This window comes from Malassezia globosa (assembly GCF_000181695.2).
Source record: "Malassezia globosa CBS 7966 chromosome Unknown mgl_sf_2.1, whole genome shotgun sequence".
NCBI classification, from domain to species: domain Eukaryota; kingdom Fungi; phylum Basidiomycota; class Malasseziomycetes; order Malasseziales; family Malasseziaceae; genus Malassezia; species Malassezia globosa.
In genome coordinates this window covers 985,505-1,012,602 of record NW_001849872.1, presented here as the reverse complement: position 1 = coordinate 1,012,602, position 27,098 = coordinate 985,505, and the positions used below count along the sequence as shown (strand labels likewise).

The following is a 27,098-nucleotide window of genomic DNA, read 5'->3' as shown; positions in this document are numbered from 1 at the left end:
AATGGGCAAATAACGACCCATATTTCGATCTTTTTCGTACAGTTCCATCAGCTCCGAACCTGAAAAACTTCTTCTCGATTCAATGGGGCAAATCTGAACTCGTTCGGAGGCAACGCCTCATACACAAAAGGAGGCTGAATCGTATCGAGGTCATGAGTGCCAATCGCGACAAGGGTCCTGTGCCTTGCGAGATTTTGATGAATCTTATCTTGAAGATCAATAAAGTTGTCATAACGCGCCTGAGTGAACTTGATGTTACGCAGTATAGCCCCGGCGAAGTACGGGCGAATCTTCGCAGTATCCGGCGATAGTCGAATGGTAACAAGCTCATTTGGAATTGACAAGCGATACATAGGAGGCTCTTGTAGTTTGAGGAACACCCTCAGCGCACGCAAGATACCCTCAAAGCACAACAAATCGTACCTATTTGCAGGAATATCAATTTTCAAGGCTGGGCGCTCATCTGTTCCTGCCACCTCTTCCGTTGTATCATCGTCGAGCTCAATTCCAAATTGGAAACAGAGTTCATCAAATTCTTGAGTGGTATATTCATGTCCTAGGCCTTCAAAAAGAAGTGCCTTATCTACGCTGACTGTCGGCATCTGGTGAATAGGAAGGATTGTTCATTGACTCAAACCTCGGTATCGAAATCGACACGTGGTCCCGGCCGAGTTCAAATACATCACACGATCTGCACACATGAACGTATCACATTTATCAACAGTACGTCATCTATGTGAGAGAGTATTTGGGACCACCACCTCCTTCTGGCACGGTCCAAACAATAGATTGGTCTGGCGTCTTGATAGAGCAAGTCTTGCAGTGAATACAGTTTTGGCTGTTGATAACGAACTTTTTGCCACACGCATCTTCATCACCGTTCGCATCTTCTTTGTCCACGTATTCATATACAGCGGCTGGACACACGCGGCCTAAAGGACCGTTAAACGTACCCACATTGCGTTCAACGTGTCCTTTATAGTCGCCATCCTTGACAACCAAATGAACGGGCTGGTCTTCAGTGTGATTAGTACCAGTGCGAGACACAGACGTCAAAATATCGAATGACAGCTTTCCATCGGGCTTTGGATAATTGATTGGCTTGCATTGATACTCAGGCTTTGTGTATTGGTGATCTTCTTTTTCGTGGTGGAACGTCCATGGTACTCTACCCTTGAAGAACAGTGTGTCAAGGCCCGAGTAAAGCAAGGCCCCGAGGAAACCAAACGCATGGAAGCTTGGTCGGATATTGCGAACCTCATATAGCTCAGGCATAATCCAACTCTTGTCAAGCTTGTTCTTATACTCAGATATGTCAATTGGTTTGTAAGGGTCTTCTTCACTGCGGTTGGTGAGAGCTTCCACAGCCGCTTCGGCAGCAAGCATGCCACTCTTCATGGCGTTATGGGTTCCTTTAATCTTTGGCACGTTCAAAAAGCCAGCTGAACATCCAACCAAAGCACCGCCAGAGAAGTGAACCTTAGGAATAGATTGGTAACCACCCTCATTAAGCGCGCGCGCACCATAAGCAAGGCATTGTCCACCTTCAAGAACCTTTGCAAAAAATGGATGATGCTTCATGCGTTGAAACTCCTGGTACGGACTCAAATATGGGTTGCCGTAGTCCAGTCCAACGACAAGTCCAATCGAGACCATGTTGTCCTCCATATGATACATAAAGGAGCCTCCATAAGTATCTAAACTCAAAGGGAAACCCATAGTGTGCGCAACCAAACCTGCTTCATGATTTTCAGGTTTGATGCGCCATACTTCTTTGATACCAATGCCATAAGTTTGAGGATCGGCGCCGGCTTGTTCCCTGAGATTGAGCTCTTTTATCGCCTGAAGCGAAAGCGAGCCATGCGCACCTTCAGCAAGAAGAGTTATAGGAGCCCGGAATTCCATACCTGGCTCGTAATTATCTTTAGGTTTACGTTCCTTGTTAAGACCGATGTCGTTAGTCACAACGCCTTTGATTCCTCGTTTCATGCCGTTCGAGTCCTCGTCCCAAACGATCTGAGCGCCTGCAAAGCCTGGATAAATTTCTACTCCTGCAGCCTCAGCTTGCTCTCCCAGCCATGCTGCAACACGTGAAAGTGATACGATGTAGTTACCATGATTGTTCATCTGTGGCGGATGCGGCATAGGAATAGCATTTGATTCAGTCAAAAACACCATCTTGTCATGCAACGCAGGCTGATTCAACGGGGCACCCTTCTCTTTCCAGTCTGGAATTAATTCATCCAGCGCATCTGTTTGAATTACGGCACCGGAAAGAATGTGGTTGCCAATTTCTGCTCCTTTCTCGAGCACGACAACACGGATGTCTTCGCCCTTAGCTTCAGCAAGCTGCTTGACTCTAATTGCAGCACTGAGGCCTGCAGGGCCACCTCCAACAATAAGAACATCGACCTCGTCTACCACACGCTCATCAGTTTCCACCTCCATAGCCTCCTCCCGAAGAATGCGGTCAGTTTGGAAGGACCGGCAAGGGGTTAAGTGCGGCAAACATTGAAGTTTTACATCCTTAGAATAACTTCCATAAAAGGCACCCCTGAAATACGATGTACTAGGTTTGACAGCGTGTCGTAGAGCTGATGCCCGTGATACACGGACTACTTGTCGAGCAAGCATGATGTTGTGAGTTAACCTCCGGTCGCGGTGATGAGACCGGTCACTGGTCCTAGCTTCTGATCTAACCAATCACAACATCTTGTTTCATCAGCGCAGCTCAAGCTTTGATTTGATGCATTACAGCAGCTTCATGTTGTCAGCAAACTCCGCAGTAACTGCTTACAAATGCATGACTTGCCAACGAAGATTTGCCTATTGCGTGACTATACACCAGATTAGTCATTTCCCCACAGGTGCGGTATATTAAGTGACCTGCTATCTCATTTCAACCAATTTTTAAAGCAATACTCAAAGTAAACCAAGCGCATTTAAAATCTATGAAACCGTAAATATATGTTTGTCTGAACATCACTGAATGGATATGAACCGCACACGTATTTGGGACATTCAGGTCCCGAAACGAGCGTTAATGTGTATAGTTCGGTGATATTTTGTAACCCCTGCCTTGACCCAGTTCCGCAAAGAGTTTCGGTAGTTCAAATTTGTACTTATGAGAGGAAGCTCCAAGAGATAGGGAAGATACCAGAATCCATATCACCATCAGCTAGCAACGAGAAGAGACCCTTGCTAAGATCGAGCGAGTTTGGTTCGCATGAGGGACACGAGTCGGCGACAACGGCGTGAATGACCTTCTTGTTCTTTTCGTTCACAATACGGATAAGACGACCACAGTGCTTACTGCGGGTGTCTGTGCTTCCATACTGATGAGTGTTTAAGGCAACGATGTGGTCAGCATCAGTGCTCCACCAACCGCAGTTCCCTTCGCTCATCTTTGCCGAATACCATGTAGCTTTTCCACCGAAAATGTTGCGACTTTCAAGCTGTGTTGCGGGTGCAGCAATAACAAACGTAACGAGCGTAGCAACAAAGGCAAGGAATGAGAACTGCATCGCGAAAAAGGAGAGGTTGAAGTTATCTTCAGCTTGAGTTATCCAAGCTTACCTTTTATAGTTCAACCCTCGCGATAACAATTTTCTTCGAAGTACCCGGTTCCATGCTGCCTATCCCCTGAATAAGCTACATGTCGATAAAAGGGCCCTCGAATACATGCAGTCGTTCATAATAATGCGTCCGGGTTGTCACCACACTTCTAATATCACCACCCCATTCCCGACTTATCACGTAACAAAAAAAATAAAGGCCCCACACATAGCTTCATACTGGTGCGAGATTCATGGCACCGTGCATACAGTCAATGAAAACACCACCCCCGTTTCAAACCCCTCAGCGGTCCTGGAATTCCAAGGATTGGCTCAATTCCAATCCTTGTTTAAGGAATTCCGAGAATTGGCCCCTGAATTGACAAAAAGGGTGCATCTTAAATATATGATGACACATTGCCACGTGATACTCCTGTTGAACTTAGATTGTGTGTCGTTGCAGATCTGTTACGTGAGCAACAGACATGGCGACAGATCAGATCAAGTCCATACTGCCGCGTTTTCAGGAGATACAATCCGGTATGAAACGTTATTGAGCGCTAATTTGTTCTCTATCTTAGAATTTGAAAATGCAGTAGACACGCATCAGCAACTTCTTTCTCAATTAACGGAAAATCAGCAAGTGCTGAAGGTTAGTGAGCAGGATTTCAGAGAGGACTCACTCACTTAGGAACTTGGAAGCCTAGAACCAGAGTCACAAGTTTATAAACGGATTGGACCTGTCTTGGCTCGACAAGACATCGCAGAAGCTAAGGTCAATGTTCAAAAACGGATCGAATTCATTATGGGGGAATCGTGCGTAAGCTTTTGTTTACTGACGTCTTGAAGCGATCGCGTCGACAAATTGATTGAAAGTCTGGCATCAAAGCGTGACGGGCTACAGAGTGAAGTGAGTCTATTTTACTTAACATGACAGGTCTTGAAGCTTCAGCAGTCGTGAGTAACTATTATGTTTGAACTGAGTCGATTTGCGCCTCATGCAACCTAGCGATCTCTGATCGAATTTCATTCAAATTCGCTTGCAACGAATTGACATCATCCAAATTGCGTGCATTTTGAGCACTTTCAATGTATTCCATCAATAGCATCTCTTGTGTGCCGAGGACTTGCAATTGTTCTTGTATATCGGGGGGCATCCTTAGCGTTTGAACTCGAGCTAGGCTCTTGGATTTGTGCGGGTTGGAGGAAGGCAGGTTCTGCAAAGGAAACATCTGTTGGGAATAAGCAATGCGGAAATGTTTGAAACGTACGTGTTTTTGTAGGAAAAGTGTGGCTCGCGCGAGGATAGCTTGTTGCAACCGCTTTTGTGTGGGTGAATTGATGCCATCGATCGTGGGGGGTAGAGACGCTATTTTACGAGCCAACTCTTCATACTGCATAAATCGAGCCAAAAGATCTTTTCTAGCTTGAACGGCACTGGATTGCAAAGCTTGACTGTCCTGCGCGGAAGAGGCGAGCGACATATTTGTATCATTTTTCCTGATTGTTAAAAGCCAGATATACAAGCGATGGTCACGTACTGTAGCCCGAAAATCATTTCATGAAAGTCCGGAAGAGCTTCGTGAATTTCTCTTTCCAACAAAATCAATTTCTGCGGGTAAGTGTTAATTCTGACATCATTACATACCTCATAGAACAGTTCAGGTGTAGAAGTACTTTTTCTTCGGTTTCGGAGCATGATTCGATATATTTTAGTTTTACAATCTTTACAAAACCGTATCGAGAATAGCTCATCGTCTTCGAAAGCGCGCCATTGGTCAGGAGACGCATTCATCGTAGGACGAACAGGAAACTCACGGAATTGTCTGCTAGATGCATCACACACCATCAACGAACTGCAAGGCTCCCATAGATTTAATTGTTCCGCTTCTTGTGGCTGTAAGAGATTCGGAAGGTGTGGTGATGAGCATATTAGTCGGCCACATAATCTGCAGTGATGTCGACGAACAGCCAAAGAAAAAGGTGTTTGACAAATGCAACAGTTTGGTTGCTCGGCATCTTCCTGCCATTTTACAACATTTTGCTCAGCAGGGCGCCTAATAGCTTGCAAGCGATGCAATCTTTGCTCGTGTCTAGAACGAAACATATCCCAAACTTGATTACCTCTTAGCAATAGACTTGAATGTTCAGAGGAAAATTCGTTTAATTTGAACGAAGAAAATTCAGGCGAATATATATAAAGAAGTTTATCAAGACGTCGTTCCATACGCTGATCATCTAGATCCATTGCATTCGATTTTTTTGCTCGAAGCACTTTGAATTCGTCTGTCCGATGACAAGAAACACCTTTTGGTTGATACAATGTTCTGTAATAGTGTTTCGGAGGAAAATTCTGAGTATTATTTCCCATTTGTAGCGACACCATGGATTGTACAGGTTTTTGTGTTGTAACTGGACCGCTTGTTAGTGTAGATATCTGTGATCTGGGTGACCAAAATTGCTGTTTATCCATATTTTTGAATCGGGAGGGAGAACTAGAGTAAACCATCGAAGACTGGTCTGGTGTATGTTTTGAGACTGGCCGATGCAAGTCGTTTGCTTCACGACCGATCCACTTCAAAGGAGGGGGAGACTCGGCGTTGATGTTGTGCCCAAGCATGTTCAATGACCTATCTTTTTGCAAAACAACATCTGCACTTACGGTTCGATTGCTTTTACTTTGGGAAATGACGTGCATTGTCATTGTAGATTTCGGATGCTGATGTTGTAAGAAAGACTTACTTTTTGGTGATCCATCTTTGCTACCATTCGCGATGACTTGATCTCCCCTATGATTGAAATTACCGCCGCCAGATTCAGAACAACTAACTGTTCGAAAAGGAGATTTTCGCTTCTGGTAGGGCTTATAATTCAAGTTTCCAGAAGTCGAGTTTGATACGTTGGAATCTAGATGCGTATTTTGCATGTCAAACGGCATCACCGCATCCGCGTTATGCAATGTATGACGAGGGCTAGTTGCCATGTGTGGAGAAAACTAATTTGAAATCTATAGTTACAATGCTTACACGGCTTAAAGCTACAGTATGATCATCTTTGCATCTCAACCCAAAGCGTACAAAAAAGGGCCTCAGGTATAACCCCGTTTGGAAATACTTTTGGGTGTATCCATAACCAGTCTTAAAATTAAAGTCTTCGGAGTGCAAGCAATTGCACTTCGAGCTCACAATTTGCCAGAGGAAATGACTCGGGTTCGTCGATTCGAGAACGCAAGACATCCCATAATGAATCCAAAATAAATTCCACAGCACCCTTGCTTAATTGTCCACGCTCTCTCAGCACAACTCGAAAATGCCCTTCATACAAATTTTTGAACATGTGAATGACGTGCTCATGATAAGCTGCATGTGTAATCTTCCCAGCCTTTAGTGCTAGCCAAGCTGGTTGAGGGAGGCGTAATGCGTTCGGCTCACTTTGTAATGTGACTACACCACCCGTGTCCGTCACAATCTCATTCAAGTCTGACTTTCCTAGCCCACAACTCCAATCCAAAGACCAGACGTTGTTGAATTTTTCCAATACACGTAAGGTTTGGGAGACAGACCTTGGGTGCATGGGCAATGTTAGCATCTGACGAGCAACATCGACTTTCATCATACCACATGAAACAAGTCGCTGGAGACACGGAACAATCATGTCTGACATTGTCGCCCAAATATCTCGAGGGTTCGGTTCCATAATAGGTCCCTGGATGCTCGCAAGGCGCGATCCATCTTGCTCTGAGATGGCTGCTGGCGAATTCGACACACGTTTCGCTTCTATCGCACTCGCTCCGAGCTCTGATCTGACGTCACTTTTTGAGTTCTTGGTGCCATTTTCGTCGACTGCTGTAACTTCAGATCTCGCAACAAATGCCAATATAAATATACCCCCGCGTCTGAACTCGCGCGCCCGAGCGTTCAAGCTCATAGTCAGCTCCGCATGAGCCATAGAAGCGATCGATACATTGTTTGTGGGTGCATGTGTCCAGTGCATGTCCATCAAACTGAATCCAAGATGCAAAGAATCAGGCGGCACAATCCTTGACCCAAAGGGGCGAGTCGCAAGTGTAGAGAAAATTGCGTGTTGAAGAGATGGACTATGCGACGATTGCCATAGAGGATCCAAATACGAGTCCGGGTGCGTTTCCAGCATGTGTTGGAATGAACGCATTTCCGATTGATTAGAGTCTTCATGAATCACCATAAAGTTGACTATATCCGCCGTTTCCTCCGGGAATCCATTTCTTGAAGCACGTTGCGGTTCTAATTGTTTCTTTTTCTGAAAAGAAGAGTCATTCAATTCCTTTTCCATAACGCGAGTAACAAACTTCTCAATGATTGTTCGAAACAAATGGACAGCGCGCGAGTTCATGCATCCGTACTCAGTTATGAAAATGGTCCTGCTCCCCGACAATGGGATTGTTTGAATCAGACTAGGCAATACTGTATTGAGTTTTGCGCGTACACCAGGACCAAACTGATTATTGTGGGCATTTGACGCCAAGTCTGAAAAAGTTGAAACACTGCTTGACGAACCAGTCTGGGCTAATGGTGGTCTTTTATTACTTTCGGAGACTTTAGAATGTGGTTGTGTTTGTTTCTTGTCATAATTAGGGTGAGTTTTGGTTGCTCCGAAATACGTTGATTGGTTGACTACATTAGTCGATTGACCCCTGTCCGTGCCTTCGTTCTTTTGGTTCTGAAGTGTGTTTTCAGTGGGAGCCACTTTTGATGATGCAGTGGTGCTTAAATGGGGCGACGAAATATGGGAATCAGCCCACGTATTCTCCGGTACCTTCTTACAACTTGACCAGGTGCTGATTGCACTTGAATCATCATATGGGTTGGGTGTCTGCGATAATTTCTTTTCCGCAGCAAGTTGACCTGAGAGCTTTTGTCTGATTATTTCACTTGATTCGAGAAAACTGTAAGCGACAGGCAACTGTGAATGAAAGTAATAATGCCATGGAGCATCAGATACATGGTCCATCGGAGAAAGGGTATCAAGATTAGCAGACTTTAAGGGAAATTGATTATATTTAGTTTTCGAGTCGTGGTGAACGCTTGCATCACCTCGACCCCCCTGATTCCAGAGAAGCTCAGCACTGTGCTGAAATGTGCTTCCACCAAGAGAATCAGAAATTTCCGCAGTAGCAGAGGAGAGTGTTGACTCAGTCCCAACGGATGATTTTGATGGAGGTTGAAAAGGTCCATCATTGATAATCAAACGTGACAACTCTTTCTCTGTACTAACATTCGGACTTGAAGCATCCTTCTCTGAATCTAGAACTAGTTCATTTTTATTCATTACAACTTCGAAGCAAAAAATGTCCTGTATATGTTAAGACTTGAAGATACACGAGATAAGCCTGTCGAGTTTGAGTTTCGGCAATAACAATATCAACACAAGCTCCCAAATCTTTTTATTTTCGTTCCTGTACAGTCAATCAAAAGATACACTCTGCTCTCACGCCTTCTAAAGCTATGAGGCCTCAAGAAACGTGAGGGCAGGCTCAGGCAAGTTCAAAGGGTATGCTGTCTAATTTCAATAGAGAACGCATCGTGGGCGAATCTTGCCGATGGCGCCCAACGTGACCATTCACGTGATTTACTCGTGGGGAAGGTCGGTCGGCTCGTCAGAAATAAGGTCTAAACTTTACAGGTGATCCTCCACATTATGGCATGTCACGAACACCTTGTGACATGCGTTTAAATTTATTGGACATCCAATGGACCGGGCAGTCAGCGATGGAATCGTACTTATCCATCGATACGATCCTGTTTTAATTACAGTCTGATGGGTTCTCATTGTCCGTTAGCTCTCCTGCCATTCTAGAAATGATTGTTGAATTATTTTGATGGGAGCAAGAGACGTGCTTAAACAAATTATCTAATGAACTGGCTGATAGCGTGGGCAACTCGGGTAACCGCCTGCAGATGCAGAAATGAGACCAAGTCTTTGGTTTTGTACACTGGGTCCTCTATGTGAGTCTCTTCAGCTGCTCCAGTACAGTTATAGAACAACATGTGGAAATTAAAGTATACGGATTCGATTTCATACATGAAAGCCCTGCTCACGAGAAATTTTGAAATAGCAAATTGAATGATGGTGCATGCACACACGACCCAGCCTCTTGAAGTTTATCGCGAATCATTATAAATTTTAGGTGAGTATGAACTGGACTTCGTCTAGGCTGAATCCGATTATCAGCCCTTAGTCCCATGGATCGGCGCGCTTTGCTACGTTTAGACCATCCTTATTCAGTGTTGTCTGTTAATTGTGGTATCTAAGTTCTGTATTGTCGAATATAGGTAAAATGAATATGTTTCTTGAATACATAATTGCATTGTGATACGACTCTGTAGTCCTGTGTCAAAGTTTCGCCTTGTGCGGGTCATAATGACTCAGTCTGAGCTTAATATGTCTCCAGCGCACAGAAGCTATTTGTTGGAGCAATATTCCTCGCATAACGGGCCATCTGTATCGACCCGTGTCAAATGTACGGTGCGAGCTGGTTTCTCAAATCATTCCATAAACTATTACTCACGCAAAATTGAGTTTGCAGCTGTTGAAACATGCATTAGGGGACTATCTATAAAACACGATAATGACCAAAGGCCGAAAACTAAAGGGTCATTGTCATTCAAGCAATAAACCCTACGGTCTTCGTTAGCTTTTTAATCGAACTGTCATTAAGAGAGTACATTCCAAAATTGGGACTTGAAGAGGGAACCATAGCCATAGTTGAGTACAGAGAGGTCCTTTCGTACCCTGCCGAAAAGGCTGTCACGAAACACGATAATAAATTCGTTTAAACAAACATCTTGCGTGCCTCTTGGGCAGCGGCCACCATGGCCTTGAGCTGTGCAGTGCACTCATCCCAAGTACGCGTCTTGAGACCACAGTCTGGGTTCACCCAAAGCAGCTTAGGGTCAATGAACTGGATCATCTCCTTGATGCGTTGGGTCATCTCTTCGATGGACGGAACACGCGGCGAGTGAATGTCAAACACACCAGGACCAATCTCGTTAGGGTACTTAGTAGATTGGAAGATCTTGAGCAGCTTGGCATCACTCTTTGAGTTCTCGATCGAGATCATATCAGCGTCAAGCGCAATGACTGAGTCCATGATATCGTTGAAGTCCGAGTAGCAGAAATGGCTGGCTGTGTTCATGCCATTGGAGGCACCGCCAACAGCAAGACGGAATGAGTCGACAGCCCACTTAAGATAGGTATCCCACTCCTTGCGACGGAGCGGAAGACCCTCACGAATAGCAGGCTCATCAACTTGGACAGCACGAATGCCGGCCTTTTCAAGGTCGATCACCTCGTCGCGGAGAGCAAGAGCAATCTGGAAGGCCTGTACATCACGTCCAATGTCGACACGTGGGAACGACCAGTTCAAGATAGTCACAGGGCCTGTGAGCATACCCTTCATGATCTTCTGAGTAAGGCTCTGGGCGTAAGATGACCAGCGCACAGTCATAGGGTTCGGGCGTGACACATCCGACACAACAATCGGAGGGCGGACGTAACGAGAGCCAAAGCTTTGGACCCATGCATTTTGGGTGAAGACGAAACCGTCAAGCTGCTCGCCGAAGTACTGAACCATATCATTGCGCTCTGGCTCACCGTGAACAAGCACGTCAAGACCCAAGGCCTCCTGCTTCTCAACCACAGATTTGATCTCGCTCTCTAGGAACTTTTCGTACTCCTCCTGAGTGATCTCGCCCTTTGAGAAACGAGCACGGTACTGGCGAATCTCCTTCGTCTGGGGGAATGAACCAATCGTTGTCGTTGGGAAGGGAGGAAGCTTAAGGAACTGGCGCTGCACCTCGCGACGCTGAGAGAACGGAGACTTGCGGTTAAAGTCTTCAGGCTTTACGTTCGACACGCGCTCACGAACAGCGGGGTCAGAGTTCTTCTCAAAGTCACGACGAGCGGCAATGCTCTTCGCATTCGCCTCAAGCTTTTCTGAAGCAGCACTCGAGTTCTGAAGAGCAAGGCCAATGGTGGCAACCTCACCACACTTTTCCGTGGCGAATGAGAACCAGTCGAGCACTTCAGGCTTTAGCTTCTTCTCATTAGCGGTTGTAATTGGAGTGTGAAGAAGAGATGACGATGTAGCCACCTGAACACGGTCAGCACCGATGCTATCCACAGCCTTCTGGGCAAGCTTGAGCGCAGCAGCCAGGTCTGTCTTCCAAATATTACGGCCTGAAACAAGACCAAGAGAAAGACCGATCTTGGTAGAGGAGATCGCGGACAAAACTGGCTCCAGCTGCTCCGGAGCACGGTCGAGGTCGATATGAAGACCAGCGATGGGCAGCTCTTTCACAAAGTCAATGTTGTCCTCGAGGCGACCGAAGTATGTGGCAATAAGAATGCTCAAACTGGGCACACTCTTGTGGAACAGTTCGTAAGTTTCCTTGAACTCGTTGCTGAGTTCTTTGGCCTTGTCGGTGACAAGAATAGGCTCGTCCACTTGGACCCATGTGGCACCTGCAGCTGCAAGCTTCTCGAGCAACTGAACATACGCTTGGTTGAGCTTCGAGAGAAGAGTAAAGCGGTCGAAGTTAGGGTCCTGGGCCTCTTTCGAGACTTTGCCGAGCCAAAGAAGGGTGATCGGGCCCAGGATAACTGGGCGAGGAGCATACCCGGCTTCCTTAGCTTCCACGAAATCATCCACAGGCTTGGTGTCGTTCAGCTTAAACTCCGACTTGTCCGAGAATTCAGGTACGAGGTAGTGGTAGTTTGAATCAAACCACTTCTTCATCTCCGTAGCTGGGAGGTCGACGCCATTCTTTTGATGGCCGCGGGCCATGGCAAAGTACGTGTCCAGCGGAGAGAGGCCAGACTTCGCGTACGCTTCCGGAATAATACCAAAAGTGTTCGAGGTATCGAGGACGTGGTCATAGAGCGAGAATGTACCAGTTGGCACAAAGTCGACACCCTGCGACTTAATCGTCGCATATGTGTTAAGACGTTGCTCCTTGGCGACTTTAAGGAGATCCTCAGCAGAGGTTTTGTCGCCCCAATAAGCCTCGAGCGCTTTCTTCACCTCACGCTGTGGGCCAATGCGGGGAAAACCAAGAACGGCAGAGGTACTGGGCATGTTAGTGTGGAAGATACAGGAAGAGAACATACGCCATGACTGAACTAGTAGTTTGGCTTTGGTGTAGGAAAGGGAGACTTATCGAAAGCTCTGAATGATCTAAAAGTACTTTCGTGGCGGACCACACGGTCCACTTTCAATCTTCCACGTGCCCGAACATTTGCATTAGAAGTGCCAGCGCATGGGCGAGAGCTGGACTGGCACAGCCAATAAGAGTATGCCTTGGGAGCAATATCTCGTCCGACACTCGTCCACAGGCCTTGGTGGGGAATGCGATGTAGATCGGGTCGCACGCATGACGCATACGCTTAACATCTCTTGAGCTGGTGACGTGATGGAAATTGCTTGCATTCAGTACATACTTGTTGCGAAGTTAGAAATTTGCACACATCGCGCGTAACAATTCCTACATAGATAGAATCAATTCCTGCGCTACTTGAGTTTAGTGTGTAGGCAGTCGTGCGGAACTTTGGTAGGCGCTTAGTCTTTTGTCGCTAGTCTTTGACAATCTTATACCAAAAGGTTAGAATATGGATCGTTAGAGTGGGGGCGATATAGCAGAACGTGTTTTCAAGCACGAGACAGAGTGATTTAACATGTAAAGAGGCATCATGAAGGACATGCCTTTGTTGTTTAGCGATCAATAGCAGTGTCACGCCTTGACAATATGTCATTAAGTCGTAACACCTCGCACGCAACACTAGCAGAATCGAGATGTCTACAGACCGTCCGTTTGACCCACCTTGATCGTATGTTTTGTTTCGTTGAACAGTAAGTCCTTTAAATCAGGAGGATAACCAAGAAACTTTTATAACTTGAAAATTGATTCTAAACAAAGTCCCTCAATTCTAGCTGCCTATGATCGTAACAGAAAGGGGGCGGTGTCACAATTATCGCTTGAACTGACAACCATCAACGAAGAGAAATTTACAAGAGTTCGAGCTTAACCTAGCTCCATGAAGAAAGAAAATGAACAAGATCGACAAAAAAACTTAGCAGTCGTACTTGCCGGGGATGACTGTCTCACAGCCAGCCTCGTCTTGACTGACGTCGCAATCGCTTGGGTCATAGCAGCAACGGATACAGGCACGGTTACCCGCAGGCTCAACCAGCTCGACATAAGATGAATAACCCAGACACACGGAGCCAGCAGGGTTGCCACGACCGCCTTCACCACCGTTCGAGTCATACTGGCCACCTTCATCATTTGACAAGAGAGTTGACTGCACGTTCGGGTTGATGCAGCCCGTAATCTGGACATACTTGTCTGTCTTCTTGAAGTGGGCTTTAGTCCAGAAGTCAGAAGCAAGCTGACCTTGCTTCGAGCTGTATGGCTTTGTGCAGAAAGACCTCATGTTGCCGGGAGACTCGCTGTCACCCACACTCATCTTATGGCGGGGAAGAATAAGGCAGTGGTCCGCTACACTGGTCACCCAAACCGTGTTGTCAGGGGCAGCCCGTCGCTCGAGAGCAGATGGGGCTGCGAAGACGGCAGACGCGAGAGAGGCAACAAATGCAGCTGAGAAAATGTTGAGGGATACCATTAGTGGTAAGAGAACGAGAAGCTTGCTAGTCCAGAGAATTTAAGTGGCCTTAGATTTAGGCCTTTAAGTATATTTGTTTCCAGCTGCCAGAACAAGTAGAAACTGCAGGTTAAGTGTGGAAGTCCGTTGTTACCTAGTCAGCTTACATCGCCAAGCGCGCTTCTATAGCCGCCTTGAAGTGATTCCGCCAATGGCCAAAGGTTGTGTGGAAAATCTCTTAGAAATTGGCCGATTGTTCCTATCGGACTACCGCGTATAAACTCTTCGTCGAACGGCTGGGCAACTTGGTCGGCGAATAACTGAATTCGATTTGTGTGGCAGGGCTCGGGTATTAGCGGGCTGGCTGTTCGTGCTACCATCCTTGCTAGTGCTTTTACACATAGATGACGTAATGAACACGAGATGTTTTGCGACGAAATGCAAGGTTGGTAGTTTAGAGTGCCAATCCCGATGCACCAGAGATGTTGGCGTGCGTTGGGTGACAGTTCTATGCAGCAGGGTTGCGCAGACCTTCAATTCTTGGGATGGGGGTACGTGTTACGTGCGTCCGAGAAATTTGTGTGTTCTGAAACATCCTCTACTTTGATACCAACGACTTCCATCCATGAAGACTTCAGGCTTTGTTAGTACCGGTCTAGCGCTCATTGCCGCATATGCCGTTTCTGTTTCGGCCGCGTTGCCTGATCAGATCGACGTGCATGTTAAGAATCTTGCCCCCGAAGACACGATCTATGACCGCACTCGGTCGCTGTTTTATCAGTCCAACTTGTGGAAGGGTCTGATTGAAGTCTGGGACAACAAACGCAAGACTCACTTCAATGTTCGCATCGATGGTGTCTCGTCTAGTGGCGATGGTGATCAACAGATGTCAGGTCTCTCTCTTCTGACCCACGACAACGCAAAGCGATTGTTCGCTGTCGCTAAGAACTCTCACTCTTTTGACTTTGGAAACCAGAAGAATGACGGTCCAAGCTCATTCCATTGCTTCAAGCTTCCCTTGTCTCAAGACAGCAAACCTGAGTGGTCTGTCGACCTTCGCGGTGTGCAGGATGAATTTGTGAGGCAAACCGGAACTCGTCCTTTCGGTGTTGTTCAGTCTGCTCAGGACCGTGATGGTAACTCTTACATTGCCTTCGCGCTAGGCATGCCTGCCGTGGCCAAAATTAGTCCCGACGGTAAGAATGTAGAGGCCTGGGCCCACGAAAAGGGCAACGGTGGTCAGCGCCCTGGCTATACAGGAATCACTTTTGATCCCCACTCTAACCGTATTCTTGCCTTTGGAGGTCCTCGTCCTCTGACTGTTTTCAATCTCAACAGTAGAAAGCCTAACACGCCTAAGGCCGTGAATATCAATGGCCACTTCGGTAAACTCGATGGTACGGAGAAAATTGTCACGATCCCCGTGGATAACAAGAGTGTGCTGGTTGGTGCCCGTGCTCCTTATGCCATTTCATTCAGCTCAGATGATGATTGGAAGTCCGCTTCTATCAAGAAGACAAAACGCGAAGAACTCAGGGACAGCGGCTTCACCGCTGTTACGGACTACTACAGCGGTAACGAACAGGGCATCTACGGAGTCAGCGCGTTTTTCCAGAATGGTGCACACGGAGGCCGTACGGATTGGCCCATGTACAGGCTCGATTCTGACATCCTTCATTTCTAAGTTCGCATACATCTTGGACTCGCAATTATCAAAGTATGTGTTTTATGTAGTGGTTCTTACGAAGAGTTGAGTTATGTTGATTTCATCTTGTCCCAGTCGATATAGTTATTGTGTGGCTTGTTTCTATGTCGGCTGTCATCTCCACAGTCCTCTGCGATAGCGTGAATGTTATTTGGGATAATTGCGAAATGACGCGGAGGCGTGGGGCTTTTGACCACTTCGGGGAAAATCGAGGGTAATCTCATCAGCGTCGATGTCATCGCTAACGATCTCCTTCGGTATGATGGGTGTGGCTTACCTATACCCTCTGTATGCATCGTTCAAAGCATTAACTGCCACAAGCCGTCGCGGTTCAACTCCAGGCGCGTACAGATGGCATGGTTCTTCTTCGCGTCATCACTTGAGCGAAGAAGAGGCGGCGGAGACAGAAGCTGCTGCAACTGAGCTGAGTGAGCTTGAAAACTGGACTATGTACTGGTGCATCATATCCGTGTTTTGGATCTTCGACAGATGGCTCGAATGGGCATTTCGATGGTGCGATAAAAAGTTGCTACACATTTTCACTCACACACCGCCACAGGGTATCCTTGTATGCGCATTTGAAGCTACTGTTTTTGTGTTGGCTTGCATTACCACAAACTCGCGTATGTATTTCTAATCGAAGGATGTCCTAACAACAAGGGTGCGACCATTCTCTACAAAAATTACCTGGCGCCATTCCTAGAGCAGCACGAAGGCGAAATTGAAAACGTTTTAGACACTGGGCGGGATCGCATTGTAGCCTGCTTGAATACAACAATGCGAGTTATTGTGAATATTGTCACCACCGAATTTTTAAGCAAAGAAACAACAGTAAGTATCAAAACGAGCGGCTCAGCGGCTTATAATAAACAGCAACCTCGTGAAGAATCCCCTCCAGACTATAGTACAGTAGTGGGTGGGGACACGAACACTCCAGCTCCTCAGACATCGGGGACTGCACCAGCCATGAGCTGGCTTACAAGCGTGTCCGAAATAGCTCATCCAGAGCGTAGCACGAGTGATTCTTCACAGCAGAATGAGCGACATCTCCGGTTTAGAAGGCATGAGTAGATCAGCTAACTTTTTATACCCCCTTCTCAGAACGGAGTGACCCAATAGCATGTGCCATGGCAAGAAATTGACCCACAGACTGGACACTGCCGGGTCGGAACTTGCGCATATGGGCCGTGATGTTCGCAGTCGTTTCTATGCTTGATTGGTTTGTTGAGGATAAAATAGGCTCTTCTTGTGCGAAAAGGGTTCCGATAAGAGTACCTGAGCGTCCAATTCCTGCCGAACAGTGAACCCAGATGGGCGTTGGTACTGCTGAAGGTTGAACTGCCCGGACTGCCTGAATCAAGGCCAGGAGGTGCAATGGTGCTAACGCTCCATGATCTGGCCATCCAATGAAATGCAGCTGCGTAATCTCATGCTCTTTTCTTTCCTTTCCCATGATTGATAGCAGTTTTAGCCGTCGAACGCGTAGATCAAGGAGAGAAGCAGCTTCGGCGTATTGGGTTTTATCAAAAGCATCCTTGGCGGGCAGATCAGACATAAGAAATACGGTCCATTGTCCATCAGGTGAAATAAATGGTGTCTCTTTATCTAGTGGCCAGTAACGCTCGCTTTTGACGATCCCATTCTCCTCTAGCGCCGTCAGGTTCACAATGACTTTCGATTTTTGGGCGTGGAGTTGTTCGAAAAACTGGCTTAGCGTTGTGGCCAGTGGTGCCTGAGATGCGACACATGAAGCTGAGTTTCTATTTCCTGAATATGGTGGAATAAGCGACGCATTCTGATATGCACCCGGCAACAGAGCATGGTCGTAGGGAATGACATTCAAGTAACGGTTGGCATCAGGCGCCTCTTCGGCTTTGTGACGACTGAACTCTGGGTCTTCCAAGCGCAATTCGTCAAGTGCATTCAGTTTTATGAGATGATTCGTCGCTGCTGCAATCTCGTTTTGTAAGTCGCTGTTTTCCATCGCACGAAGTCTCTATTACAGGCAGTGCATAGAAATTATGGACTTCGTGGGACGCACCTTCAAGGCTTGGGCGTCTCGCCGCCAAGCTTACCCTACAATAATAGTGGAGGTGTTACTTATTCACGTCCCGACGGACGACATGGTCTATTCACCGCGTATTGCGTCTGCATCACAACCCAGCGCCATGCAAGATACTGACCTCGCCCTTACAGAAATGGAGTTATTGGAGCAGAATCAAAGGCGTCTGGGGAATTTAACGGGTCGCATGACGACAATTCTGAATGGCTTTGACCGGCGTCTTATCCGGCTAGAAAGTAGCATCTTACCGATCCACAAGAGTACACAAACTCTGTCACGCATCAGCTCTAGTATGTTCTGTTACGACTAACCATGTGCTAGATGTAGACGCTGTTCAAAAAGACCTTGCTCAGAATCTTCGCCATTACGGCGTCGTTGTGGGTGATGAGCCAATGATTCAACGAGGGTGCGTGATAAAACGACTAACCCTTAAGACCTGATCCTCATAATCCATGGCCTTACTTGGATGCTCTTCAACGTGTTTTGCGCGATGGACATTCATCTTCGTCTTCAATGTCAAATCAGGAGCAATTACGCAGTAAAATGCTCTCACTTGCCGATCTAGGCGCGCAAAAAGTGGTGAACCTAGTTGTCCAATATGCATCAGCTGAGTCAAAACCGATTGATCTACTTACGTACATGTCTAGTGGGAAGCGTGTGCTGTCGCTTACAGAGGAATGCATTACCTCTATTAAAGCTCTTCTACAATTCTTGTCGACGATGCCAGACTCACAGAACAAGTCGGATCACGCGTTCATTCTGGCGTTACAGTCCTTTGCCCAAGTCCGTGCGGCGTATTTGACATCTTCTATGGAGCCAATAACTAGAGCGGTCGTTAATTCAGCTAATGCTGTGCAGCGCATCTCAGTGGATGCACCACGCGAAGCTCATGCGGAATATCGTCGTGGCTCAGCTCCGTTTGCTGACTGGTTTAAGGCGATGATCAGCACAATTCAAGCAGAACAAGAAGCAGCGACAATGTTGTTCCAGGGTATGAGCTGGAAGAATATGTACAGCAGCACAATATCAAACATTCTTCAGCCTTTGCTCTCTAGCGTTCATGACCAACTTCCGATCATCCTCCCCAGGCTTGAGCATGGATTAAAGGCTCATCGCTTCCTCGTGCTCGACTTCCTTAGTGCAAGTCACGCTGTTCTCGGATCTGACTGTCGAAATTGGGATTCTGCGCTACAATACACCTCGTGTTCATCATCCGTTCTAACAAATGCGGTTGTCTCGTCTCAAAAGACTGCTCTTCTTTTTTTCCCAGAGTTTCTTCGTGACATCAAGGTTATTCCTGTACAGCGCGAGCATGATGTGTTGCAGGTCGGCGTAAGTGGTATTGCTCGCTTTGGTATGAAGCTTTTCCAGGGCCTTTCCGAGTATCCAGACGTGACTCTCAGGCTCATGGGTCTACTTGGCTCGAAAAACTGGACTTCGGATGCGAGTGGTGGTCAAGGACTTATGGTACCACAAGACCTGTCTCCAGCGGAGAACCTTCAAGTTGAATATGCTCGTGACATGTTGGCTTCCATGACGTCATCCATTGAACGTACGTTGTGCTTTGCATCTTACTCTTTTTAGGTGCTGTCGCTGGCCATCCTCAGCCGACCGTTGCTTGTATTTTCCTCCTCAAGTATGTTTGTAAGGATCCTAACAATTACCAGCAACTACACCTATGTTCATGTGGTGCTTCGTAATATGGTCCCGAGCTTGGGACCTATTATTATGTCTATGTGTGAATCGCTACTTACTCAGGCGCTTCGTTTCGCTCGCATGTCTTACCTGGAATCGTGGAACATTGTAGTTCAGTCTTTGCAAGATGGCACTTCTGTTCCCCGTCCCGTGCCATCCCAGCAGCGCTCTATGCTTTCAAATCCGTTCTTGTACGTGGGTGCTGCTGTTTACTATGTCACTTACTTTCAGGAAATTTTTCGAACATTTAGACATGATGGACAAGGTCCATCGTGCACATCCACTTTTACATGAAATGGACCTATCAAAATCTATATGCGAAGACGTCACACGGTATGTGTGGTACAGGCCTTATGTTCCTAATTCACAGCATCGTGAGTCCATTATACGGTATTGTGCTTGCCAAGCTTCAAGGCGATCTTTCATTAGGTACGTACACATTTGATTCACTTAACAGGCGCAGCTCAGGGCTCAATTTTGTCGGTCCCAGAACTGGAACGCACCATTGCTCAGATGTATGTATAGAATGTCAAAATTGTCATACCCTCAAAAATTAGTTGTGTGGATCAAGTCCATCACCCAGGACATCTGCCCGCTCATTCTGTCACGTCCCAGGTGGTGAGAACTTCATTTCTTTTACTTAGATTGGTCGTTACGTAAATTCTACTCTCCACACATTAATCAGTTAGATGCAGATGGACAACTTGGGTTTGACTTGCTGCACAAAAGGCCGTGCGTTCTTCTGTCGTCGCACTACCTTTCCCCCTTCTCATTGTCCCACCCTTGTCCCTCGTATCTTTAACGTGTGCAAGCAGGTCTTGTACATACCAGGTTCCTATCCCTATCTACTGAATTTTCGGTCCCCTACCCCCAGATCCTTACATGCCGTGCCCCACAAGAACCAACTTGAGCCATATTTCCGCTGGTCGGAAATATATGGTCTTGTCAACTCTCGTTCTTATCGCCATACATCTTGTTGTGCAAGTGGACGGTGTTCCGATCACTCCTGATCATGTATTACACACCAGACATCACGTCCGCAACAGAAGAGGAGCCAATGCAGCAAGTACACCCCAAGAGCCACCGCCTTCGCAATCTGACAAGAACAACGTCATGTCGCCTAAAAACGACTTTTTCCCCTTCATGATTGTGATATTAGCGTTTGTCGGGCTGACACTTATCGGCGTGCTTGCAATTGTCCTGTATCGCACATGCTTGAAGCACAAGCTTGTGAAGACATCGGTCCATGCTTCAAAGAACTCGTCGAGCGAAAAGTTTGGGCACATGCGTCCTGCTGAGATTCGTCAACCGCCCAAAGTGTATCCAGTCATGTCTAGTGTGCCGCGCGGTACCCGGGCACGGTACTCTCCTCAGTTCGATGCGCCTCAATACTCTTTCTTGGACATGAACGATGACAGCTTAGTCACGCCAGGTGTATCCAACTCTGATGCGCTTAATGGCCACGAAAAGTCTGATGGATTCAGTCTCAATGATGGTGAATCTGCATTTTCTATCGATGTGAAAGATTCGAATGATGCTCAAAGTTTGCGGCAATGCGACTTGTCAAAACCTTGCGTGACTCACGGATCTCCTGAATGGGTCATTCAAGCTTATGAGGAGATTCCAGAGGACGAGCGACAGAGTCGTTAACTGATTTCTGCGAAGCATCCATGTTCTTTCATTTCATTTTGGTTTGCCTCAATCCCCACGCTGATATGTTAATTAATTGTCGAGCCCATCATAGCTCATCCTTCGTAGATAGCGAATGGTTATATGCACGTGATCATTTGTGGTACGGGGTCAGACCTCCATCAAGCCGAAGTCGAAGCCTCAACACTGGGTGCGCGCCAACCTTCAACATGGACGCGGCGCTTCAGGATGCTATCAAAAAAGGCAAGACGCTGAAAAGTGCGTGATAAGGAATGAATCAACTCACACTATATTAGAGGTCCAAACAAATGATAGATCTGCTCCCACCGTCGGAGGTAATGTTTCGGGTGGGGGGACTTCGTCGGGTGGGGTCACTGCGTCGGTGCGTGCTAGCGCTCCACGACCTCCTTCTGCACCATCACTTCCCTCCAGCGGACCACCTGCTGGCATTGGAGATATTTTTGCTGCAGGAAGACCCAAGCTACGCTCTGTGTCCGGTACAACCGCACCGGGAAAAGCAGGTACGTCTTTCCACCTAACCTACATCTTTAACATAAGCGCCTGCAGCTCGTCCTCCAAGACCCCCGCCTGCTGTACCTCCGCACCCTCTTTCGTCAGCACCCCCGCGTGCACCTCCGCGTCCCCCACACCTTCCTTCATCAAATGCAGCTGTGCGTCCACCGCAACCGGGTGTAAAACCTGCCAAGCTTCCGCCACCAGCTCCTCCTCCTGCTAAGCCTGCTTCATTAAGCTCAAAGCCAAAACCACCTCCGCCTCCGCGTGGTCGTGTGTCCCAACAATCTTCGTCTGAGATTCAATCACCTCCCCCACCTCCCCCGCCTCCGCCTCTGCCATCAACCGCATCAGACGTGCCCTCTCCTCCGCCTGCTCCTTCTCCTGTCCCTGCTCCTTCGAGGTCGGCACCAAAAATTCCTATTTCAACGACTCCGGCTGCTCCTACGCGGGCTGCACCTCCTCGTCCACCAGTGTCGGCTCCGCCTCCGCCTCCATTGCCATCCTCCGCTCGCGCTCCTCCTATCCATGGCAGTTCGAATGTTTCATCTGTTGCGTCTTCGAATCCAACTTCTACTTCACAACCGCCTCCTGTTACGAGCACTTTTCCCTCAGGTTATATTTCGCAACCACCGCGACATTCTGACGTTGAGGCTACTTTACCTGTACGAACAAGCATATCTTCAACGCCTGCCACTTCGTCTTCTGGAACAACGCACGTTGCGCGTTTTGGATCGCCGCCACCCATCTCAGGGACTTGGAAATTTCCCACATCATCAGACTTTCCGCCCCCGAGATCCTTTCCTCGCACAACACATCAATATCCTAGTGGAGCATCCCTAGGTAGCTCGTTCGATGTCGCCACGCTTCTTACGTAGTGTATGCACACCTTGAACTATGTAAGATTAGTCATTAACCTATTAGGCATCTTTTGGATTGTTTCGTCGCGCTGGCGTTGGAGCAGAGACAATCACACCCACGGTAGAATTTTACATAGCTCCTAAGCACTGAAGACGACTCTCGGCAAGAGGAGCGCTTCCTTGCTTATTCAATATTGAATCCATGGCATCAGAATCATCTGTCACTTCAACAGCTAATAAGAGGCCCATGAAAACGGGAGAGACTAGCTCGACAACCAACAGTCTTGCAGCTGATTCAGAAGCCGCATCTAAATCGACGCTGGCAACTGTGCAAGATGAGAAACAGGTACCGACGTCTTTGAACACTGAAAAAGATGGGGATGAAATACGCACTGTGTTTCAGGATCCTGTCAAATTTAATGTGAAACATCCATTATACAACGTGTGGACTTTGTGGTTTGACAACCCAGGTCACAAAGGCTCTGGAAGCGCGAAGGAGCGCCGCGAAACTTGGGGTGCTAACCTTCACAAGGTCGTGGACTTGCAAAGTGTCGAAGAATTCTGGGGTCTTTACAACAACATCGTGCCTCCATCACTGTTGCCACAGAGTGCTAATTACTATCTCTTCAAGCAAGGTATCCAGCCTGCATGGGAGGATCCTGCCAACGGTGGTGGTGGTAAATGGAGTCTCCAACTTCCACGCGAAAAGCACCGTAACCAAATTGATAAACTCTGGCTCTATACCATGCTATCCGCCATCGGTGAGATGCTTGAAACGCCTGCACCTGATTCAAAACTGCCTGAATCGCGTGACGACGAGATTGTGACAGGTGTGGTCCTTCAGGCTCGTGCAAATTATTACCGTATTTCTGTTTGGACGAGGTATTCGGACGAGTGGGATACTGAACTTCCAGAAGGTTCAGAAGCATCTGAGTCACTCATGAGGGGCCGGCGACTTATTGGGCTGGGTCGCTTCTTCAAGACCGAGGTTTTGGGATACCCTCTCGATGCTAAAGTAGGCGGCGGTTTTTCGTCTGAGGTCGAATTCCAAAGCCACAAGGACAGCGAGAAAAAGCGCGGCAAGCGAAGTGTGACATAATGGGATGTGTTGGTGTGAATCTGCATGTACGTATGTCATACACAGCGAGACAGGCATGTGAATTTTGAATGATAGTGTGAAGATTCAAATCTGGAATTGTTGTAGTCGATTGTCTTCATTGGTGCAGAATGTATCTTGTGCGTACAAGCAAGTCGAGACGAAAGGGTGCTAGAACTCTATACTACAACTACTGCGGTACGGCGCTAGGAACCTGGCCAAACCACGGATCCTTCATGATATCTTCAGTCATACATCGCATCTTTGGGTCAGGGCACAGCATTTTTTTCAACAACGGGCGGCATTCGCGAGGTGAGAGGTTGGGCAGGGGACGTGGCACAGAGGTACACAGATACGATTGCACAAATTCTTGAAATGTAGGATCAGACATTTTGGCTACTCGCCATGGAAGCTCCTGGCATTGCATACAGTAGAACACGATGGCAATGGCCCAGATATCAACGAGGCGTGCATCGTACTCTTTCTGCTCAAACTCTTCGGGAGCGATGTATGGCTCAGATCCACAAAGGCCTTTGCTATAATGCGTTGACTTTTCCCAGCACATACGGAATACATCACTTACACCGAAATCGGTGATCTTGATATGCCCTTTTCCGTCCAACAATAGGTTTTCCGGCTTGATGTCACGATGGGCCACACCCATGGAATGAAGATAGTGAATACCATTTACGGTCTGTTTGAAGTATGATTCCATTTCAACTTGTTTCATACCGCCTTTCTTGATCGCAGCATACAAGTCACCACCAGGGCAGTACTCCATGACTTCGCACCAGTGGCGGTTTTCATCTTGCACCAAATCAACAGTCTCGACGATGTTAATGTGATGCAGGGTCGACGAGATGCAAAATTCAGACGTGAGTTTCTTGACGTAATCCTTCTCAGACTCGTTTTTACGCCGCTTTCGGAACTCTTTCACAGCGTACATTTTCTCCTTTGATTCATCTCGTTTGTAAGCTACACGTACGACCGCCGTGGCACCTTTTCCAATGGCGACTCTCTCACAGGTACCATACTTCTTCATCAAACTCGCAACCTCACCTGTGCCATTGACTGCGCTTGATGCACCACGTCCTTTTTGCTTCTTGCCTTCTTTGGTACCCTTGCTAGAAGTGCTTCCGTCAGAGCGATGCGATGCAGAAGACCCTTTGCGAGAGAGCACGGGATTGTTCATGATCATGTCACGAAGCGTTGAACCATGGCCCGAGTTTTTGCCCTTCTCGCTTGCGAACGAATTGCTGCGACTCCGCGCATCCCAATCTTGAAGTGCCTTGGCCGTTAAGCGATTGTCTGACGTTGAATCGACAGTACTAGTCGAGTTTTGTCGGTCGCGGAATTTGAACGAGGATGTGCGACTCAACGACTGGCCGGAGTTGGGCTTCAGATGCAGGCTTTCGATTGAGTCCGACAGACCGGATTCATCGGGATCTCCGCGTGCCATCATCAGCGAAGTTTCCCTATGATGGGACGAGTCTAGCTTGGGTGACAGCGGGGGGAGAATGTTGTTTCTTTTGGAAGCAAGACTGGAAGGTTCATGCGAGGCAGCCAAAGCGGAAGCCGAGCTATCGCGTTCAATTGCATAGCTAGAACCTGGAAGCATCCTTCGCAATATGCGCAAGCTACTATTCTCTTTCACCCTTTCGTTTTCAGCCGAAATTGGATGTTGTACGGCGGTGGGTGAAGTTGGCATGGACTGATGACCTGTCCCACTATAAGCACCGGACGATCGGAAATTGAACTGTTCCGGGCGCGCAATCGAAGGTGGCGGTGGCATTGCTACCGCGCTGCGATCTTCAGCGGCATTCTTACCCGCAGACGAAGCGCCGCTGCCTTCCGAGTTCTGCATCTGACGCAAATAGAACGCACAAGATACTTAGACCTCTGGTGCGATTGGTGCCGGCAAGTATATTGTGGGTATGTTGAGCGTAGCTCTAGGGTCCAGCGGTCTCTGTGCACTGGTGCAGATCAGTTTGCGTTCGCGCTGTGTGGCGGCGAATGGAATGTGATTTGGACACTTGTCGTTCAATACCAACTACACAATTTTGGAATCAGTTTTCTGGCCACATGCAAACCTCACAGAGCGTCGCGCGAATGGGCCCGTAAACCCACGTGATCTTGGCATTGAATCGAAACGATTGCGAGGGTCACAAGTGTCATGTGTGGAGGCAGAATGGTCGTGGTGATCGACGCTAACATGAACGCCGAGTACGTCGTGTGGATGCGCGATGAGTGTGACTAATAATCCAGCACGATTCTTCATCCGAGTATTCAGACACCTCTCGGACGTGAGCTTCAATGTCAAGGAAAGAAGTTAACGAAAGCTTCCCTCATGTATCCCAGTACGTATTGCTGGTGCAGTGCTGATATCGAGTCTTTGTTACGGACGAGCCTCATGCTAAGGCACCACTCAGTTCCTTACCCAATCAGTATCGATGGGGAATTGAGCGCCTGGGAGAATTTCTTGGACCATTGGTGGAACAGGGGTTGCGCTCTGTGATTCTATTCGGTGTGCCTACCAAGAAAGCAAAAGATGAGTGTGCCACTTTAGCTGATGATGAGGAGGGTCCCGTGATCCAAGGGATCAAAAAGCTTCGTCTTCTATTTCCGTCTCTTTACATTGCCGCTGATGTATGTTTGTGTGAGTATACCTCACATGGTCACTGTGGTATTTTGAACGAAGACGGATCAATCGACAATCAAAAATCAATTGCTCGGATCGCTGGGGTCGCAGTGGCGTATGCAAAGGCGGGCGCACATTGTGTAGCTCCTAGTGATATGATGGACAACCGTATTCGGGCTATTCGCGAAGGCTTACTTCGGGAGAATCTTGCGAATCAGACGACCATTATGTCCTACAGCGCCAAATTCGCTTCAAGCATGTATGGACCTTTCCGGTACGTGATGCCAGAAAGTAAGATCAAACTAATATTGCAGTGAGGCCGTGGCATCGGCGCCCTCCTTTGGTGATCGTCGCTGCTATCAATTGCCGCCCGGTGCACGTGGATTGGCACGAAGGGCTATCGTGCGAGATGTGCAAGAAGGAGCTGATATTGTGATGGTCAAACCTGCTATGCCGTACCTGGACATGCTATCAGATGCTCGCGAACTTGCACCTGACCATCCTCTCGCTTGTTACCAAGTTAGCGGAGAGTACGCGATGTTGCATGCGGCTGCGAACGCCAAGGTTGGTGATCTTCGAGCGATTGTAGAGGAAAGCATGACCTCGATGCTTCGTGCAGGTGCATCGTTGATTTTGACGTATTTTACTCCTGAACTTCTCCAGTGGATCGATGAACCTAGATCATAA

General features: G+C 47.6%; 15 protein-coding genes across 15 annotated transcripts; 6 read left to right on the top strand and 9 right to left on the bottom strand.

Annotated features, from left to right (window-relative positions):
* Window positions 1-47: 47 nt before the first annotated feature.
* MGL_1310 (uncharacterized protein) lies at window positions 48-602 on the bottom strand (the record flags this gene model as incomplete). Its single annotated transcript, XM_001731990.1, has 1 exon — window positions 48-602. The coding sequence occupies one exon, from the start codon at window positions 600-602 to the stop codon at window positions 48-50; it is 555 nt and encodes a 184-aa protein (XP_001732042.1).
* Window positions 603-732: 130 nt separating this feature from the next.
* Window positions 733-2,634, bottom strand: MGL_1309 (uncharacterized protein; the record flags this gene model as incomplete). Its single annotated transcript, XM_001731989.1, has 1 exon — window positions 733-2,634. The coding sequence occupies one exon, from the start codon at window positions 2,632-2,634 to the stop codon at window positions 733-735; it is 1,902 nt and encodes a 633-aa protein (XP_001732041.1).
* Window positions 2,635-3,122: 488 nt separating this feature from the next.
* MGL_1308 (uncharacterized protein) lies at window positions 3,123-3,524 on the bottom strand (the record flags this gene model as incomplete). Its single annotated transcript, XM_001731988.1, has 1 exon — window positions 3,123-3,524. The coding sequence occupies one exon, from the start codon at window positions 3,522-3,524 to the stop codon at window positions 3,123-3,125; it is 402 nt and encodes a 133-aa protein (XP_001732040.1).
* Window positions 3,525-4,522: 998 nt separating this feature from the next.
* MGL_1307 (uncharacterized protein) lies at window positions 4,523-6,537 on the bottom strand (the record flags this gene model as incomplete). The annotated part of the gene is made up of 4 exons (XM_001731987.1): window positions 4,523-5,054; window positions 5,096-5,166; window positions 5,203-5,966; window positions 6,297-6,537. 4 exons carry the CDS (start codon window positions 6,535-6,537, stop codon window positions 4,523-4,525), a joined length of 1,608 nt encoding a protein of 535 aa, XP_001732039.1.
* A 161-nt stretch (window positions 6,538-6,698) lies between these two features.
* MGL_1306 (uncharacterized protein) lies at window positions 6,699-8,861 on the bottom strand (the record flags this gene model as incomplete). Its single annotated transcript, XM_001731986.1, has 1 exon — window positions 6,699-8,861. One exon carries the CDS (start codon window positions 8,859-8,861, stop codon window positions 6,699-6,701), a length of 2,163 nt encoding a protein of 720 aa, XP_001732038.1.
* Window positions 8,862-10,365: 1,504 nt separating this feature from the next.
* Window positions 10,366-12,669, bottom strand: MGL_1305 (uncharacterized protein; the record flags this gene model as incomplete). Its single annotated transcript, XM_001731985.1, has 1 exon — window positions 10,366-12,669. The coding sequence occupies one exon, from the start codon at window positions 12,667-12,669 to the stop codon at window positions 10,366-10,368; it is 2,304 nt and encodes a 767-aa protein (XP_001732037.1).
* A 992-nt stretch (window positions 12,670-13,661) lies between these two features.
* Window positions 13,662-14,213, bottom strand: MGL_1304 (uncharacterized protein; the record flags this gene model as incomplete). Its single annotated transcript, XM_001731984.1, has 1 exon — window positions 13,662-14,213. The coding sequence occupies one exon, from the start codon at window positions 14,211-14,213 to the stop codon at window positions 13,662-13,664; it is 552 nt and encodes a 183-aa protein (XP_001732036.1).
* Window positions 14,214-14,817: 604 nt separating this feature from the next.
* MGL_1303 (uncharacterized protein) lies at window positions 14,818-15,876 on the top strand (the record flags this gene model as incomplete). The annotated part of the gene is made up of 1 exon (XM_001731983.1): window positions 14,818-15,876. One exon carries the CDS (start codon window positions 14,818-14,820, stop codon window positions 15,874-15,876), a length of 1,059 nt encoding a protein of 352 aa, XP_001732035.1.
* A 1,105-nt stretch (window positions 15,877-16,981) lies between these two features.
* MGL_1302 (uncharacterized protein) lies at window positions 16,982-17,881 on the bottom strand (the record flags this gene model as incomplete). The annotated part of the gene is made up of 1 exon (XM_001731982.1): window positions 16,982-17,881. The coding sequence occupies one exon, from the start codon at window positions 17,879-17,881 to the stop codon at window positions 16,982-16,984; it is 900 nt and encodes a 299-aa protein (XP_001732034.1).
* Window positions 17,882-18,472: 591 nt separating this feature from the next.
* On the top strand, window positions 18,473-19,543 carry MGL_1301 (uncharacterized protein; the record flags this gene model as incomplete). The annotated part of the gene is made up of 1 exon (XM_001731981.1): window positions 18,473-19,543. The coding sequence occupies one exon, from the start codon at window positions 18,473-18,475 to the stop codon at window positions 19,541-19,543; it is 1,071 nt and encodes a 356-aa protein (XP_001732033.1).
* Window positions 19,544-19,597: 54 nt separating this feature from the next.
* Window positions 19,598-20,179, top strand: MGL_1300 (uncharacterized protein; the record flags this gene model as incomplete). Its single annotated transcript, XM_001731980.1, has 4 exons — window positions 19,598-19,845; window positions 19,886-19,987; window positions 20,025-20,083; window positions 20,118-20,179. 4 exons carry the CDS (start codon window positions 19,598-19,600, stop codon window positions 20,177-20,179), a joined length of 471 nt encoding a protein of 156 aa, XP_001732032.1.
* A 588-nt stretch (window positions 20,180-20,767) lies between these two features.
* MGL_1299 (uncharacterized protein) lies at window positions 20,768-21,304 on the top strand (the record flags this gene model as incomplete). The annotated part of the gene is made up of 1 exon (XM_001731979.1): window positions 20,768-21,304. The coding sequence occupies one exon, from the start codon at window positions 20,768-20,770 to the stop codon at window positions 21,302-21,304; it is 537 nt and encodes a 178-aa protein (XP_001732031.1).
* A 1,575-nt stretch (window positions 21,305-22,879) lies between these two features.
* MGL_1298 (uncharacterized protein) lies at window positions 22,880-23,776 on the top strand (the record flags this gene model as incomplete). The annotated part of the gene is made up of 1 exon (XM_001731978.1): window positions 22,880-23,776. The coding sequence occupies one exon, from the start codon at window positions 22,880-22,882 to the stop codon at window positions 23,774-23,776; it is 897 nt and encodes a 298-aa protein (XP_001732030.1).
* Window positions 23,777-23,963: 187 nt separating this feature from the next.
* On the bottom strand, window positions 23,964-25,232 carry MGL_1297 (uncharacterized protein; the record flags this gene model as incomplete). The annotated part of the gene is made up of 1 exon (XM_001731977.1): window positions 23,964-25,232. The coding sequence occupies one exon, from the start codon at window positions 25,230-25,232 to the stop codon at window positions 23,964-23,966; it is 1,269 nt and encodes a 422-aa protein (XP_001732029.1).
* Window positions 25,233-26,569: 1,337 nt separating this feature from the next.
* Window positions 26,570-27,098, top strand: MGL_1296 (uncharacterized protein; the record flags this gene model as incomplete). The annotated part of the gene is made up of 2 exons (XM_001731976.1): window positions 26,570-26,685; window positions 26,726-27,098. 2 exons carry the CDS (start codon window positions 26,570-26,572, stop codon window positions 27,096-27,098), a joined length of 489 nt encoding a protein of 162 aa, XP_001732028.1.